The 19,654-nt window shown below is 40.0% G+C and overlaps 1 protein-coding gene across 1 annotated transcript; it reads left to right on the forward strand.

Moving 5' to 3' along the window:
• The first annotated feature begins 307 nt into the window (after window positions 1-307).
• Window positions 308-15,307, forward strand: LOC137281495 (NFX1-type zinc finger-containing protein 1-like). The gene is made up of 4 exons (XM_067812754.1): window positions 308-610; window positions 5,709-5,765; window positions 6,253-11,711; window positions 12,576-15,307. Exons 2-4 carry the CDS (start codon window positions 5,737-5,739, stop codon window positions 12,767-12,769), a joined length of 5,682 nt encoding a protein of 1,893 aa, XP_067668855.1. The 5' UTR covers window positions 308-610; window positions 5,709-5,736; the 3' UTR covers window positions 12,770-15,307.
• The last annotated feature ends 4,347 nt before the right edge of the window (window positions 15,308-19,654 follow it).

Genomic DNA, 19,654 nt, shown 5'->3' on the forward strand with positions numbered 1-19,654 from the left:
AAGCAGACGCATGTACACACACATCTGTTTTCGATTCCCGGCTCGAGCACTTTTCTTTTCTCTCTCCAGTTGATGTAAGTATATGATGGATATTACGAAACTACAACACTGACATGCTTTTCGATAAACTTGAAACTACATCAAGCGACTGAGATAGATACCGTTTCTTCACAAGGTTGTCTGTTTTATCCAGTTTCAATGAAACCCTGATAAACCCCAACCTCTCCCTGCCAGCGTCACGACTATATATAGACGCTCGCGTAACATTTGGAAATTCCAGGTACAGTCGATACGTCGAGTGACATTCATTAGATGCCCCGTAACCACACAGATCGTGGTGACATGACAAAACGTGTCATATATATCAGTTGTATGAGTCACGTGATAACACCTGCCGTAATCAAGCATACACGACCTGTAGTAAACAGAAACGAAAACGAAAATAGAGTGATTAGGCTGAAATTCTGATGACGTCACAGCTCTTAGACAGTTCCTGGAAAGCCCATGTTGCAGTGCCTTGTATATAACAGTGGGTGTTGTGTGCTACTATCAGTTCTGGGAAATCTAAAATGTGATTTGGTAGAACTTGGAGGTCCCGTGAAGGCCGATGGTAAGTACAGTTAAGCTTGAAGGCACCTTCATGTCCCTCTGATCAACGAAACCCGATTTAGCCGTGTTTGATCGATCTTTATATGCAGGAATGTATGTGCATGTGATTCAATTACTGACGAATTGTTGCGGTTATTTTATCAACTGTCGATGTGGATACTAGTTTGACAATGTATGTGAAGGTTACAAGCAAGATATGTTACGTGTAGTAAACACGGTTCATCGGTAGAGAGCCCGTACGTATTTCCTCAAATGCTTAAGGACAGGATATTTGCTGTGTTTTGCATCATTCGAAAATTGTGTTTATTTTGATTATCTATTAGTACTGTTTTCACTGTGAGATATCTGGTACTTAAATATGGAACTGCCCAGAGATATTTCTAAGAATGGTGTTTCAAAATCGTAGATTAGCCTTTTGGACAGCCTTTACTACCAAAGCTTCCTTTTTCACCACTTTCTCCTCATGCGTGAAAGGCATGAATGAAAATCACCATGTCGCATATTTAGTATGTCTGTATCTCGCCATTTGACATGTAGGAAGCATCCACGTGCATGTGTACAATATGTATGAATCTCAAATCCTACATGTGTGAAGTATCCATGGATCTAACTACATGTATATCACAAATAGTTTGTATACATGGATCTCATTAACCTGTATACATTCTGCATAGATCTCACTATCTGACATGTATACAGTACACACTGATCTCAGAATCTGACATGTATACAGTATGCATGGATGTACCAAGCTGACATGTATTCTGTATACATGGATCTCACAATCTGATATGTATACAGTATGGATGAATAACACTATCTGACATGTATTCAGTATATATGGATCTCACTATCTGATATGTATACAGTATACAGTGATCTCACACTCTAACATGTATTCAGTATGCATGAATCTGACTATCTGACATGTATTCAGTATATATGGATCTCACAATCTGATATGTATACAGTATGGATGAATAACACTATCTGACATGTATTCAGTATATATGGATCTCACTATCTGATATGTATACAGTATACAGTGATCTCACAATCTAACATGTATTCAATATGCATGAATCTGACTATCTGACATGTATCCAGTATATATGGATCTCACTATCTGATATGTATTCATTATACATGGCTCTCACAATCTAACATGTATTCAACATGCATGGATCTGACTATCTGACATGTATTCAGTATATATGGATCTCACAATCTGATATGTATGCAGTATACATGGCTCTCACAATCTAATATGTATTCAATATGCATGGACCTGACTATCTGACATGTATTCAGTATATATGGATCTCACAATCTGATATGTATGCAGTATGCATGGATCTCACTATCTGAAATGTATACAGTATGGATGGATAACACTGTCTGGCATGTATTCAGTATATATGGATCTCACTATCAGATATGTAATCAGTATGCATGGATCTCCCTATCTGACATGTATTGAGCATATATGGTTCTAACAATCTGATATGTATTCAGTATGCATTGTTCTCACAATCTGACATGTATTCAATATGCATGGATCTCACTATCTGATATGTATTGAGCATATATGGATCTCACAATCTGATATGTATTCAGTATGCATTGTTCTCACAATCTGACATGTATTCAATATGCATGGATCTCACTATTTGATATGTATTGAGCATATATGGATCTCACAATCTGATATATATGCAGTATACATGGTTCTCAATATCTTATATGTATACAGTATGGATGGATAACACTATCTGGCATGTATTCAGTATATATGGACCTAAGTATCTGACATGTATTCAGTATGCATGGATCTCACAATTTGACATGTATTCAGTATATATGGATCTCCCTTTCTGATATGTATTCAGTATGCATGGTTCTCACAATCTGACATGTATTCAGTATGCATGGTTCTCACAACCTGACATGTATTCAGTATACATGGATCTCACAATCTGATATGTATACAGTATGGATGGATAACACTATCTGGCATGTATTCAGTATATATGGATCTCACAATCCTACATGTATTCAGTATATATGGATCTCACAATCTGACATGTATTCAGTATATATGGATCTCACTATCTGACATGTATTCAGTGTGTATGATTCTCATTATCTGTTATGTATACTGCATGTATAGACTTCACAGTGTGGCATGTATACAGTGTGCATGAATACCTCTATCTGACATATATACAATGTGTATGAATATCACTATCTGACATGTATAGAGTATGCATGGATCTCACTATCTGACATGTATACAGTACGCATGGATCTCACTATCTCAGATGAGTACAGTGTATATGAATATCACTATCTGACCAGTATACAGTAGATATGATTATGACTATCTGGTGTGTATACTCCATGTGTAGATCTAACAATTCTGCATGTATACATTGTGTACTGACTTCACTATCTGGTATGGATACAGTATGTATGAATCGCTTCTGCTATGTATACTGCATGTATACATCCCACTGTCTGACATGTATACAGTATGCATGGATCTTGCTCTCCCGGTATAGGCCTCACAAAGTGGCATGTATACAATATGCATGAACATCACTATCCAACAATGTCCAATAGACCGTATGTATGCATCATAATATGTTTTCCGTTGACAGGACGTGTGCATCACATACAATGCATGTTTGATTACGATATTTGATGCAGTGACAGTATGTATGTATCACATACTGCATGTATGCAACACATTATGTGGTACAATGACAGTATGTGTGTATCAAACAGACCGTGTGTATGTATCACCTTACGTCTTACGTTGAAAGTGTATGTATGCATCACGGTACGTGGTACAGTAGCAGCATGTATGCATCACATGGGCCGTATGTATTTATCACGGTATTTGGTACATTAACAGTACTTATGTATGACCTGTGGCACATTGGCAGTAGGTATGCATCACATATGCCATATGGTATTGAACCCGGTGTGTGGTACAATAACATGATATTCATGGTATGTGGTGCAGTGACAGAAGGTACGTATCGCATAAACTTTTGGAAGTATCTTGGTATGTGGTAAATTGACTACTTGTGTATCACATGTGATACACTGGCATTAAGTATGTATCACATAGACCGTATGTATGTTTCATGGTGTGTAAATAGACAATATGTATATATCACATATAGTGTATATGTATCACATAGTATGTACGTTTCACATATACTGTGTGTATGTATCACTTACTAGATATGTATGATCATGATATGTGGAACACAGACAGTATGTGGGTATACCATGTGAATGTATCACATACATATTTTGTATGTGGTACATAGACAGTATTATGCATCAAGGTATGTGGTACATAGACAGTATGACTATATATGGTAAATATCCATTTTAGATGTATCACATGTATGTATATTAACATGGTTTGAAGCGGGAGATGAAAAGTACTATTACATGTTTCACCTTTCAAATCTTTTGTTGTGGGGTAGTAAAATCTTGTTATTTGTTGATATTTATTGCTTTTTATGCATTCCGAAGTACAATGGAAACTACTCTTTCTTTCGTTGTTTCTGAACTCGTGATGAATGGTCTCCCTACTGCGACTTTGAGAGAGATTTTTCAGTACTCTGAACCGACAATCTTATTCAGTGATGTAGCTGTAGACGTTGTAGAAGCCCGTCACTTTGGTCGAGATACATCTACCCCAGTCTTCAAAGTGTTGTGTTTGCATAATGAACGTTATGGGTTTTCCAACTATATAATACCACCACGTACCAATGTGGAGAAGCTTCTGCTCATTAGCGTACATTTTATCCACGATAATGTCCAGGGTATACATTCCGATAAACACTCCACTAAAATAGAAGTGATTTAGTGTAACATATACCCTGGAGATTATCATAGATGCATACACGTATGCTCATTGCAGTCATTGCATGTGCTCAAGAGAAGCTTAAAAAGGAGTAAGAATATACTGAAGGGGTTAGAATATACGAAAGGAATATGATTATACTTAAGGAATCAAAATATACAGGAGTAAGAATATACTGGAGGAATAATATTATACTAAAGGAATCAAATATACTGAAGTAGTAAGAATATACTGGAGTAATAACAATATACTGGAGGATTTGAATGTACGGGAGGAAAAACGATTGTAATGGAGGAGTAAGAATGTGCTGGAGGAATAAGATTATACTGAAGGAATCACAATACAGTGAAGAAGTAAGAATATACGTAAGGGGTTAGAATAGACTGGAGGATTTGAATATACTGGAGGAATAAGATTATAACGGTGGACTAAGAATATACCGGGAGAATCAAACTATACTGGAGGAATAAGATATTATAATGGAGGAGTTAGAATATACCGGAGGAGTAAGACTATACAGGAGGATTAAGAATATACTGGAAGTGTTGCAATATAGTGGAGGAGTATGAATATACTGGAGGGATAAGAATATGCTGGAGGGGGTAGAATATACTGGTGGATTTGAATATACTGGAGGAAAAACGATTATAATGGAGGAGAAAGAATGTGCTTGAGGAATAAGAGTGCACGCCACTGGTCTATTTATAGTCATTATTTCTGCAAAGGGAATTGACGACAGACAACCTAAACATAGAACCGCCACGTCAACAAAGTCAGTGGAGCCGATATGTAATAGGGACGAACGGTGACTACTGGTTATAAATCCTTCATGTGGATGAATACTCGCCTGTGTTCCTTTCGTCTAAATGCACATTTGAAATTTGGCGGCATATTATCTGTTATACCACACGTGTTTGCTGTTTTATGGAAGATCTGCACTGATAGTGACAGAATCTTTTCATAAAGAAATGTCTGGTAATTTATTTGAAATATGACGGATATGATTAATGCTAAAATAACACATAATCTCGACTATTCAGAAATATTCATGAAAAATGGTAAATATTGCTTCGTACTAAAAGAAACATCGATAAAACCGAAACTGCTAGAAACAGGAAGTTGTCAACTTTGTGCCTTAGATCCATGTGTATGCTAGTATATATTTCCTTTTTTACATACTTGTATTGTAACCGACACATTTTGTTATCTTTAGATCACACCACACACCTGGCTTGTTTACCATGGACAACGATGATGGTCACTTCAATAGGTGAGATGTAGTTGCAAGTTTATTTTGATGAGCTTCTTTAATATTATTCGAAGGATTCATGTTGTCAAATGGATGCAGTTTAATTATTTATTTATTCTTTTTAGGGTGGGGTGGGGGTGGGGTGGGGGGCGGAAGAGGGGGTGGTTTGGTTGGTTTTAAGGTTTTAAGGTTTTAAGGCATTTTTCTATACTATGTATTTTTTCTTTTATGCAACATGCTCTCTATGAAGAAATGCTGCAAAGTATAAATGAAATATGGCTTTGATGAATTTTCCAATTCAGATGTTGTCACTGGATTTCATAACGTTGACGTCGCCACCTGTATGGGTATTCAGCATCTGGGGTTGGGGAAACAATACTTACATTGTTAGCGCCCGGTAGCTCTCATATGTTTCGACGATAATGAAGACTTACTTTTCTTAGATGTCATATTAAATAACGCTGTTTGATGCATATCATCAATAGTTTTGTCATCTTTGCCATTCCAGACCTGGTTACGGACAGGATCAAGGTGATGGGAGACGACGAGGTCGAATGAGAGGTCGGGGTCAATTGGGTCACGGTAGAGGCATTAGAGGTGCTGGAAGAGGGGGAAGAGGTGGAGGACGAAATGAAGATGAACCGAATTTGGATCATGCAAGGTTTCGAGGAAGAGGGCGGGGAGAAAACAGAGGTAGGGGAGGACACCTGGGAAGAGGTATTCATCGCGCAGAGGAAGAAGAAGGAGGACACAATGGTGGGGATGGCGCAAGAGGAGGCAGGGGACAAGGGTTCCGAGGAAGAGGTGGAAGAGGGGGAGGTCGTTACCTTGATTACAAGCAGCTGCACGAACTCCGCTCAAAAGATCCATCTACAATTGTTATGACACTTGGCCAGGAATCAGGTCTCGGCTCACTTCTTAAACGAGCCAATCTATCACCTTATATGATGTATGCGATTGTAGGTGCCCTTGCACAGGCATGTTTATGCAAATCTGCTCAGACTAACCTTATTGAACTCTTGCTAACTGTTCAGCGGTCAAACTTTTACGACCATGTCACTAACGCTTTGAACGACACCAGACAGAGACCAAATGAAAATGCCAGAGAAAAGAGGCAGTTCATCAAAGACTTGATATCACTCATGAAAGAACTGGCCATCAGACTGCCTCATTCATATATTCATGTACTTGGAGTGAAGAGTTTCCTGGAAATGATCGTGCCTGAACTTGAGCTGAAGTCGGAGATCGTAGATGAAGAAATGCTTCAGCAGCTGAGGCAGCTGCAGGATATGCAGACGCCAACTGTCGACAGGACGACAAAAACAGAAGGTGGGGATGTGAGAACGGAGTATACTGACGGGCCACCACCGAGTGATTTCAGAGATATGTCCATATTTCCAAATGCTGAGGACATACACCCTGAGGAGAAACCTTTTCTTCGCAAGAACATAGATGTTGGGAGATATAATGACCTTCAGCATTACTTGGACGTCCAGTTCCGCTTGTTGAGGGAAGATTTCGTCTATCCTTTGAGGAATGGCATTGCAGAGTATCAAGCTGCCAGTGTTCCAGGTGAGAAAGGTCCGAGACTGAAAGACATACGGGTATATCATGATGTCCAGATCGTGCGGACAGTGTGCTCAGATAGTGGACTTCTCCACAGAATCATGTTTGACACGAGCAAGCTTCGCAAAATTAGATGGGAAAATTCTAAGCGACTGATATTTGGATCGTTGGTCTGCTTATCACATGACAATTTTGAAACACTTCTCTTTGCTACTGTTTCTGACAGAGATCCCAAAAAACTTCAGGATGGTATACTTGATGTATTACTTGAAAATGATGCAGATCTTGGTGACATCCTTTCCTTAGACACCCGTTTTGTAATGGTGGAGACATCAGCATACTTTGAGGCGTACAGACATGTCTTGAGAGGTCTGCAGACACTCCATGATGGTGATCTTCCATTTGAAGAGTACATTGTGGAATGTGAGAGTGAAGTGAAGTCACCTAAATATCTCCGGGGTTTAAGGGCTGTGAGTTATGACCTGCGCCCTCTTGTGGATGAAAAAACTGTCCTAAGGGAAGACACTGCTTTGAGACTGCAAAAAAGGGAGGTAAGCTACAACTTCAGTCGTGAATCACAGATTGCCAACAACATTGACATACTAAATCATTTGAATTGGCCGTCTGCAATTCAGCTGCATCTTGACCACTCACAGTACAAAGCCTTAAAAACAGCCCTCACCAAAGAGTTCGTCATTATGCAAGGTCCACCTGGTACAGGGAAAACGTATGTTGGTTTAAAGATTGTGAAGGCCCTTTTGCACAACAAAAAGGCCTGGAATGCACAGAACAGATCACCAATGCTCATCGTTTGCTACACAAACCACGCACTAGACCAGTTTCTTGAAGGGATAATATCGTTCTACAGAGGAAGTATCATCAGAGTAGGAGGGAGGATCAAGAGTGATCAACTGGAGGATTACTCGCTCAAAGCACAGAGACAAAAGGCGCGGAAGTTGCACAGTTCCAGAGATATGAAAAATACTGGACGAATGAGATGGGAACTTCGTAACAGCATGATGAGTCTTAAACTTGAGATTGAAAAGATTGGTCAGCAAATAGAAGCAGCTGAGAGGGAGATATTACATGAAGATGTGTTGCGACCATTCATGGGTGAAAGCTATGATGATATGGTGATGGCAATGAATATGATGCTCATGCAGATGCAGGAAGCAAATGGTTATGCGCCACCACCAACCCCTGTCATAGTGGAGTGGCTAGGCATTGGCGCTTTTGGTGAAATGGTAAACCTAGCAGAGCAACCGCAACCAGAAGACATTGGAAATGAGGAAGAGGATGGTGGACTGATAGATGTTCAGGAAGAAGCCGATCTCTTGCAAGAGCAGAGACAGATGCATGGCATGGACGATGATGACATGGAGGAGAATGAACTTGACAAACTTCAGAGAATGATCGAGCGTCTTCAGTATGAACGAGGTGGATATGTAGCCTTTGATGTGACAAATCTGGACAGGACCCCGAAGGAACAAGAGGATGGGATGCAGTTTCAGGTACAGCCTGAAGCCCGAAGACGTTTAAAGAGACGTATTTTGCAAAGACTGAGATCAACGAAAAGGATGACATCAGCAGAGGCTCATCGAATCAGGGATCCTTGGGCACTCCAAATGAATGAAAGATGGAAATTATACAGATTCTGGGTACACTGTCTCTGTGAGAGACTACAACGTGACATAGCAACAAAGGAGGCTCGATACAAAGACGTGGTAACTCAGTACAAAGAGTCACAGATGATTGAAGACAAACAGATCATGGAGACTGCAACAGTGATAGGGATGACAACAACAGGGGCAGCCCGCTATCAACAGGTCCTGTCAGAGATTGGCCCCAAAGTGATAGTTGTTGAAGAAGCTGCAGAAGTGCTTGAGGGACATATCATTACAACTCTGAGCAAGAAATGTGAACATCTGATACTTATCGGAGATCATAAGCAGCTGAAACCAAATCCAACTGTATACAAACTTGCAAAGCAATTCAAATTAGATGTGTCTTTATTTGAGAGAATGATCAACAACGGCATGCACTGTGACACTCTGGCCCTTCAGCACAGAATGCGCCCCGAAATTGCCAGGTTAATGAAGCCAATCTACCCCAAGCTTGAAAATCATTCCTCTGTCCTCAATTATGAGACAATCAAGGGAATATCTGACAACATGTTCTTCATCAACCATGGATATACAGAAGAACATGACATTGAACGTGTTAGTCACTCCAATGAGTTTGAGGCTAGATATGTCGTAGCACTGTGTGAATATCTGATTAAACAGGGATATGAAAGATCACAAATCACAATGCTCACCACCTATTCAGGCCAGCTACTGAAACTGAAGAAGATGATGCCAAAGCAGATTTTCCAGGGAGTCAGACTGACAGTGGTGGACAACTATCAAGGAGAGGAGAATGACATAATAATTCTGTCTCTCGTGCGAAGCAATGCTGAAGGAAGCGTTGGGTTCCTCAAGATTGAAAACCGTGTTTGTGTGGCACTTTCTCGTGCTAAAAAAGGGTTATTTGTGATCGGGAACTTTGATCTCCTTGCTCAAGAAAGTCAGCTGTGGAGAGAAATAAAGAAAGATTTGCAGGTTAACAACCAGATAGGAACAACTTTGACCCTATACTGTCAGAATCATCCTAAGGACACGGGCATTGCTGCAAAGAAACCGGAAGACTTCGGGAAAGCTCCTGAAGGTGGTTGCATGAAGCAGTGCACCTTCAGACTGGAATGTGGACATGTTTGTTCTCGTCTTTGCCATCCTTATGACCCCAATCACGAAGAATACAAATGCAATAAACCCTGTCCAAAATCAATTTGCCAAAACAATCACCCATGTCCACGATTGTGCTATCAGCAGTGTGGGAAATGCGAAGTACCAGTGGAAAAGGTGATACCGCGTTGTGGACATAAGCAGCTTGTCCCTTGTTGCATGGATCCCAGGAAATACGTTTGTCAAGCTAAATGTGATGAGGTCTTGAAGTGTGGACACCCGTGTGGAAACCCATGTGGAATTGAGCATCAGTGCAAACAGATGGTGAAGAAGACGTGGAGATGTGGACATACAAATGATGTTGAATGCTTTCGAAAAGACTCAGCTGTCTGCAAGAAGAAGTGTTCAACAACACTGCAATGTGAACATATGTGTGCTGGAAACTGTCATGACTGTCATGAAGGAAGGCTACACGTATCATGCCGTAGAAACTGCAAAAGGAATCTAGTCTGTGGTCACGAATGTAAGGACATGTGCAGCAACTGTCCCCCATGCAGAAATGTGTGTGAGAACCGATGTCCGCACAGCAGATGTTACAAAACATGTGGCGAGATTTGTGTACCATGCAATGAGCCCTGTGAATGGAGATGTCTGCACCATGCATGCACCAAGAAATGCAGTGAGCCATGTGACAGACCTCCATGTGATGAACCTTGTCCAAAAGTCCTTCGCTGCGGTCACCCATGCATTGGACTATGTGGCGAGCCATGCCCACGTCTCTGCAGAGTGTGCAATCACGATGAAGTCACATCAATATTGTTTGGCACAGAGGATGAGCCAGATGCACGATTTGTTGAGCTTGAGGACTGTGGTCATATTGTTGAAGTATCTGCCATGGACAGGCTCATGCAAATGGATCATGAAAATGATACTATTCAGTTGAAAGCATGCCCTCATTGCAAGACACAGATTCGACGGAATATCAGATATGGCTCTCAAATCAAGAGAATGCTGAAGGATATAGACACAGTGAAAACACGTTATATTGGAAAAGAGGACAGGATACGTGTTTTGAAAGCGACACTTGAAGCTCAAGCCAAAAGGGAAATTGACCCCCAAGAACGGAATGAAAAACTGGATATGTTGAAAAAGGGTTATGTCAATACCGAAGTTGGCCTCAGTGCTATTGAGAATCAATTTCGGTTTTTGAAACGTGCGTCCAAATTATTTGATGCCTATGAAAAGCTTGCAGAAGACTGCCAAGAAGCAGTTCTACGTCCAGTTCTTAGGGATATCATTTCCAGCATGAAGGAGCTGGAGCAATTCAGAGAATGGCTCATGAGAACACGGACATCCCTCAGTGATCAGGAAATCTCAGATGCCCAGGATGAAGTTGATAGGAATAAGGCCATCATCAGGCTCTTAAAGACAGAAAGAATTATAGCCGTGAGACACATTCATTTGCCAGAGACTTTGCAAAAAGACCTCCAAGCCCTACAGGGAACTTTGAAATATGGCAAAAAGTTTACGAAACAGCGTAAAGAAAGAGTGAAGAATATCTTTGAAATTCTAAGGACGCATGTTCCCGAAACAGGTCTTGGCATATCTGATGAAGAAAGGGTGGAAATAGTGAAAGCAATGGGACTCACAACGGGACATTGGTTTAAGTGCCCTAACGGTAAGTTTTCGTAATTTTCTCATTTACCTATTTATAGTCCCGGCCTATAGTGTTACGTTCGGTCCGTACGTCCGTACGTCCCGTACATCTGTATTTATGTACGAATAATTTAAGAACCGTGGTATCGAATCATGGTATACGAAAGGTCCCAGTTAGGATGAGTGGCCTTGATCTTCATTTTAAGGTCGCAGGGGACATGTAACGTTTTACTCTTCTGAGCAAGATATTTCAAGAACCGTTCATTGGATTTTATTAAAACTGCATGTTGAGGTTGACTGGAGTTTCTTCACAGACTTTCAAAACTACCCTTGAATGTTTTTCAATAAGTTATTTCTTTACTACTAGTCTTGCTTATTTCATACACTATGACATTCCTGTTAAGCTCAAAGTGAGTCTTCAAAATATTTGTGTGTTTGAACAACTGCAGAGTAAGATATCAAGGGAGGCTGATTGTTTTTGTTGACATTTAACTTCATTTTAAACAACGACCGTCACTTTTATTTCTTTTTAAGACTGTTTGAAACATTTGCTGTGGGGATTATGTCACCTTAGTGACAGTGCTTGTACTTTCCTGGTGCAATAATTTGAAATAAAGTATTTAAAGAAAAACGATTAGCTGTTGACAAACAATTACTTTTGACAATTTTATTCGCCTAATATTTGGATATTTTAGGTGAATCTGTGGTCTTGAAGTAAATCATTTGGATGTACAATGTTGTGTTTGGGGCTGCGAATTAGGGTCCAGACACATCACAGCACAGGACACCAGGTCAGGGTTCCAGAAATTGCAACTGAACTCGAGCCTTGACATGCTCTATCCTATCATTCTGATCCCTCAAGAAACATAGTTACTTCCGATTTCAGGGCATATCTATGCAATCGGAGATTGTGGTGGAGCAACCGAGGAGTCGAAGTGTCCAGAATGTAAGGCTGGAATCGGTGGCACTGGGCACAGACTCAGAGGCGACAACGCCCTTGCACCAGAAATGGATGGAGCTTCGTATGCTGCATGGTCAGAGCAGGCCAATCTTCAGAACTATAACCTGGACTTGAGGTGACCGCCTGCGTCGGTTTGTTAAGACAACACTGTGGACTGTTGATAATGTGAAATGTGATATGTTTATCGATCGACATGTCCACCCGTACTCCCATTCATCGGAGGAACGTAAAGCGTTACTGTTCTTCTGAATGTTCAGAGTATTGTCTTTCTCAACTGTGATGTAGAAAACTTCACAACATATAACCATGCTGAGTGACTTTGTGAATAGAAGTTATCACTTCCCCCATGTAAGGACCTCTTACCTGGAAAACATAGACCAACGTGTCTAATTGAAGCTTATGTGTGAAAATATACAACGGCGTTTTTTGCAGACTTTGATTGTGGAAAAGATGAGTCTGAACTGTCAATTTGATGCATAAAATGATGTTAGATTGGAAGCTGTCTAAACCGCACTCATCGGGACTGAGGGAAAAATCCAGTTTAGACAGCCTGTTGGATTGTAGAGCTGAAGATAAATGTATAAGTCACGGTCGGGTCTGAAATTTTAAGCAGGTGTTGAAAACTTGCCGAATTGGACAAATGCCGGTTTTGACAGCTCCCATTGTATTTGTAAAGTGCTTAGATATCATAAAATTTGTTGTTCCTACTTTACTAAGTCGAATGTCCAATATGTCAGGTCATGCTGCAGGATTCAGGTCTAAGGCGTATCTTTGTGGGATCCGATTATGTTGACTTACTTCTGCTGCTGTACGCCGACGATCTTAATTTATTTGATGATTCTGTCATCAGATTGCAGAGAAAGATAAATAATTTACATAACTACTGTAGCTCTTGGGGTCTGCAGGTTAATATGGATAGGACAGAGGTTTTGGTATTTCGCAACGGTGGGTTCCTTTGTTCCTATGAAAAATGGTTTTACAATGATATTCCAATCAAAACATCAACATAATATAATTACCTTGGTATTCTATTTTCTACTCGGTTGTCCTGGACAAAGTGCACACAAACTCTAGTAGGTAAGGCCAGTAAGGCACTTTTTTCTCTGAAGGTATTATTTAATAAATACCCTAACATGCCTGCAAAGTTAATGTTCAAATTATTTGATACCAAAGTTAAACCAGTGTTATTATACGGCTCCGAAATCTGGAGATTTGAGGAAAGGAAATCGATCGAAATGTTCCATACTAATTTCTGTAAATATGTTGTTGGCGTTGGAAAACATGTCTCCAGTAATGGTATTTTAGCAGAATGTGGTAGATCAAATATTTATGTGGATTACTACCAAATGTGCATTATGTATTGGTGTAAATTGTTAAGGATGTCTGAGGATCGTTACCTCAGACAGTGTTATTTACTTATGAAGAAATTAGATTCAGCTGGTCGAGTGAATTGGGCGACATCGGTTAAATATCTTTTAAATGCTCATGGCTTCGGGTATGTATGGTATAGTCCGGATGTTGGTGATATTCCCCATTTAATTTCCCTTTTTAGGAAAAGACTTCTTGATTGTGATAAACAACGTATTCTCGGTAATATCAGATAATCTGTCCATTTAAGGTACCTTAAAGAAGTTAAGTCATTGTTAAATACTGAATATTATGTCTCTTCCATCAATCCAATAGCTATCAGAAGAAATGTATGTTTGCTCAGACTACATGCACTTCCTTTGATATGTAATATTCGAGATAATAATTTTGATAAGATATGTAAAATGTGTGACTGTGGCTCGAAAGACGATGAAATTCACTTCATGTTTGAATGCAAAGCATATGATTTTACTAGGGATAGGTATTTTTCATATTCTAGAATGGATAGCAAACAGACTAAATATTTTGGTTTCATAAGTTGTACTTGTATCCACACACTTTCTAACGGTTCTAAATATATTAAAGAAGCCCTTACTTTTAGAAATTCCATTACATCCTCTGCTACAAGTTAACTTAATTCCGTCAATGTAATTTGCTACTCTTTCTGTTTTAAATGGTTTTCCTTACTGTACATGGGCCAACGGCCTACAAAACCGAAATAAAGAAACTGAATGTCCAATACAAAATCGTCAAATAGACAAATACTGTAATTTGGAGTGGCATTTAGGGGTGTTAGTTAAAGTTGATTATAGGTGACTACACGTAAATGACTGACAGATTAAGCCTGATGGGGCTCGCATTGTGTGCTTTACTAACCCACCAGTATGGTAGTTACTAAGCCACAATCTGTTAGTACTGAACCTTTTATGAATCGCTATGTGTTGCTATAGTTGCTTTGCATAGCGATGCATCTTGAACCAACATTACTTTGAAATAGTGGAGATATATCCGTCATGGACAAATAAGAGGATTATCGGTAATGTTTAAGAACAGGTAAAGAAACGTGTTTTATCCACGACTTTGAGGAACATGACTATTACGTTGAAGCGGTGGAAGGGGGTTTATTTTAGAAATTGAGACGCGTCGGTACAATAAAATGTCTGTGTGTTCGAATGTGAAATTTTGTCGCAAAATGCTATCATAACCTGGATACTTCTTGCCTGGTATTCATTAAAATGATTGATCAGCTTTACCTGTGCCTTCAAAATAAATACTTGGTATTCACCTACTATTGGTCTTGCTGTTTTAATTGTTTCTTATTTATCACTAAGGGAAGGCGATTCACTCCTCGTGTCTTACCCTCATGTTGACGTAGCGGTGTTTGGATTTTGTGTACGACCCTAAGTACGACCTTGTGTGATCGGGGACCACCTCTTGGTATGAATCACATTAAATTAGGAGATAAACGTCATGTGTTGGCGAAGTTCCGAGTGTTATTTAGTGTTTGAAGCACGAGAATTCGTTTGAAAACGACGGCGTTGACGTCATGTGTTTTCCAATTTCCGGAAATTGAAACATGGGTTTCACTGTCTGCACCCATTCACATCGAGTACGGGTACAGCAGTAAAGGGTCCTCAGCTAGCCGTTTCAGCTGGTTTCATGCATGCATGTATGTTCTTTACTTCCTCCAATAATGTCGAAGAGTACAGAGACCTATGACATTAATACGAAAATGTGTGATTATGTACAGATCATTTAACAGTGGAAAAGAAAATTAAGCAAACGTATGTATATTACATTGGGTGACTGAATGAAGTCATAGGTTTTGTAGGTTCCATGAGCTAATGCTCCTGGCAACAATGTCGATGAAATGGGCTCTCATGTGGGTATGGATGTTCTCTATGATAGGGGTGATGCCACCAAGTAGAGTAGTAACTCTCATGTCATCAGTGCTGTTCTCCAGATTGATGTATGTCTCTAATGGCAAGATATAGAACAATCGTTCATGCATGTTATTTCTGTACCTGAACAGTTTATCGTAGTATAAAAACTGGTGCTGCACAATATCATCTGTCTCCTCGTCATACATACAGCAGAGTCCAGCACTGACCACCAGGGCGTACACAGGCGTACTGTACAGGTCAAACAGCTAACACATGTTCCACAGTCTGTGGGGCAAAAGGTTCGTGTGTATATCTCTATAAACCGTTGTAAGACGGGCCGTACGGATAACTGCTGTCTCCATATTGATATCTCTCTTGTATAAACTGCTTTATTACATATAGTTTTCCACACACATTTCGATGGAAAGAATCCCGTATCAATATACTGAAGCGGATATTGATACAGCAACCAAGTCATAAATAACAGCTTTATTGAAGCTACCACTTAAAAACTGTCCACATCTGAAATAAAACAGTAGGTTAATCATTTGTGTGGAGCTCGCGCGACATATTCTGCCGAAATAACTCAGAGTAAGTCAGAGCGTTTGTGTGGTAGCAGCAGTTGGAGATCGAACATGGAATCCTTGAACCAGAAAACAGAACAAAACACCTGTGATGGCATTAATGGGCGCAGGTTTATTACTTGATATTACAGAGGCGGAAATCGAGAGAAGTTTTGGAACGCCGACCCTTAAGGTAATGACATTTCAGGTCTCCTATGACAGCTTTTCCTGCACATATCATTAGAGAATCAATCAGTAATGATTGTGGCACCCAAGGGGTACTGCACCAAGTGATGCCATCAATCAATTATAGGAATCAGGCAGCAATGATTGTGACAACCAAGTGAAGCATAAATCATATAGCTATAGCAATTGTGACAACCAAGGGTACTGCACTTAGTGATGCCACAAACCAATCATGTCCTTAGCCTACTCACAGTTCATTTCACCTCTGTGGGTTTGGTCACACCAAGATGTCGCTGTAAGAAGGCGTCCAGACTTGGAAAGCAGACCTACAGGGTCGATAGCACAGCAATATTTCCATCAACACTTTACGAGCTCGCCTCGAAATCCACCATCCGAATTCAAAGCTGCACCTGATGTGAATATTGAAACCACTTGCATCGATGGATGCTGAAATGAAGAGGACACAACCAGCAGAATGGTGCACAGAAGTATAGAAAACCAAAACAAAGTGTAAATGTAATATCACAACACTAATGATAATGGTTCAGACAATGAAAACAAGTTCAGAACTTGCGTAGCATATCATATAACATGAAATCCATACAATAATGAAAAATTTAACACCAACCAATTCTTTAATATGTCACCAAAGAAAAAGGGGTGGGAGAGGTGGGGTTGAACTGTAGACGTCTGGTCAGTTTGCTTGCCGGCTTCAAAATGGCCGCAGCTATCACGTGATCACTGACACTTGTCAAAGGGAGGCAACTCCTGTAAGATGTCCTAATCACGCCCATTCCTTCACTTAAATTAATTTATTAAATATAAAATTGAATAAATTGTATTATTCTTGCAAAGTATGTTTGCAACCTAATTCTAATTCTTCTATTTTTAGTCTTGTGATGTTAGCAAGTGCCCTTTATTAATGCAAACTGTGGGCTAAGATGATACGTTGCCAGATTTTAGCACAGACAACTGGGTTCAACTTTCCTGCCCGAAGACCAACATCTTTGAGAGATGTTATTTTCCTTCTAGCAGAAGAAAACGGTCGTCACGTTCTCTCATGATGCAGCTGTTGTTTCACTTTTTAAATCTGCTGACGTTGACTAAAAAAATGAAGTATCTAAGTTTACAAATTGGTGTAAAGACAACTTTACTAAGAAATACTAAGAAAACAAAAGAAATGATTATTGATTTCAGAAAAACTTGTGATCATTTGGCCCAGATTTCAATCAACAACGAAGATATTGAAATTGTACACACATACAAGTATTTGGGCACTGTTCTTGATTCAAAATTATCCTCGAACGATAACGTTGATTATGTTTACAAGACAGGTCAGCAGCGGTTGTACTTCCTTCGTCGTTTAAACACTTTTATAATTGATTGTTCACTCACGGTTATTTTCTAAAAAACTTTTATACAAAGCATTTTAACTTTTAATCTTCTTTGTTGGTTTGGTAACCTGTCTGTTCAAAACAAAGCTAAACTCAACAAACGTGTTGACACAGCGCGCAAAATCATTGGCTCGGAATCAGTAACTCCCATCGGCCAAACTTACGAGCAGCAAATTGTTAAAAAAGTGCAGAAAATTGTAAATGGCAGCTCTCACATTCTCTTTTTTGATTTTGAATTTCTTCCTTCAGGACGCCGTCTGCGCATGCCTATAGCCAGAACAAACAGGTTCTGGGTCGTAGCACAACCTCCATAGGCACGAATAATCATGTACAATGTTCAGTGAAGCCTACAGTATATAATTTGCTGTACTGATCAGGGTCGTGACGTCTGCTAACACCATTGAAGGCATATGAAATCGTCCAATCAACGCTCCCCAGTTTGAGTTTGTTGAGTTGGGTGATCAGATCGTTGATGTAAAGTAGGAACATGCAAGCAGATAATAGTCTTCCTTGTCCCACTCCCTGTCTGATTAGGAAAACAAGACTCGTCATGCCGTTATATTGTAATACGCTATCGTCTCTTTCAGTATATGGAGAGCTGTGATTGCACCGCGTTCTTTCCTAAATCCAAAATGAGTTTGTTTGGAAATTCAGGATTAGTTACATGTACATGATCTACAACTTTGCCTAGCAATATCTTTTCAAACAGTTTACCGAGGACTGAGGTTAATGTGATCCCCCTATAACGGGTGGTCAGGCTCGCTGACTTGGTTGACAATGGTCATCAGTTCCCAATTGCTCAGATCGATGCTCATGTTGTTGATCATTGTATTGTCTGGTCCAGGCTCGATTATTTACAGACCGTCTCCATGCAGCTGGAATATTGGTGAGTGCGGCGTAAAACTAAACTTACTCATTCTCTCTTTGAGTCTTTATAGTCAGTGTAAGACTGGTTACATCCTTGTCTTGGTTTTCCTTGGGATACCCAGTGACGCTTTGCGTGTCTCATCTGGAAGTGGTAATAGTTCAGGTTTGATCCTTTCCAGTAGGGTTTAAGGTATGGCCTATGCACACCACGCGGGAGATAGGCAGCCGCAGCTCAGTGTAGCCATGTTGTGATGGTATCCAGGTACTTGTCAATAGCATCTTTTGTCACAGTGGTCGTACTGGGGAGTATCCTACCCAACCGTTGAGCCACTTCAGTCTCATACATCGTTACATCTGTCGTGTTAGCCTTACTCCACTTTAGGGAACTACACTTCCGTGATATTGTTCCAGTGAGAAAAGAATAAATCGTTAACGTCACAGTCACTTGAACATGATCGGATACATTACATGGAATGGTATCATCAGTGACAGTCTCTAGCAGCGATGAGTGTATTGACCCTGGAATGAAGACGTACAGTTGACCTCTTGGTCTTGGATATGTTTCGTTATGTCGGTGGTATATTGTTCATATCCTGTTGTGTTGGAATCATAGCGCGATCTGATAAATACTTTTTGAACAACAATGAGGTTCGTTGTAAATATCCGCATTCACATCTCCACACAATAGTGTTACACTAGTGTTAGAGAGCTCATGCACAGTGTCGAACATGCATTTTACACGA

Source organism: Haliotis asinina, chromosome 4, assembly GCF_037392515.1.
Source record: "Haliotis asinina isolate JCU_RB_2024 chromosome 4, JCU_Hal_asi_v2, whole genome shotgun sequence".
NCBI classification, from domain to species: domain Eukaryota; kingdom Metazoa; phylum Mollusca; class Gastropoda; order Lepetellida; family Haliotidae; genus Haliotis; species Haliotis asinina.

Excerpts from the sequence above, each read along its gene's own strand:
- LOC137281495 (XM_067812754.1), top strand. The coding sequence starts at position 5,737 with ATGGACAACGATGATGGTCACTTCAATAG. Across the intron at positions 5,766-6,252 it reads GATGATGGTCACTTCAATAG|ACCTGGTTACGGACAGGATC; the intron begins GTGAGATGTAGT and ends TTGCCATTCCAG. Across the intron at positions 11,712-12,575 it reads TTGGTTTAAGTGCCCTAACG|GGCATATCTATGCAATCGGA; the intron begins GTAAGTTTTCGT and ends TTCCGATTTCAG.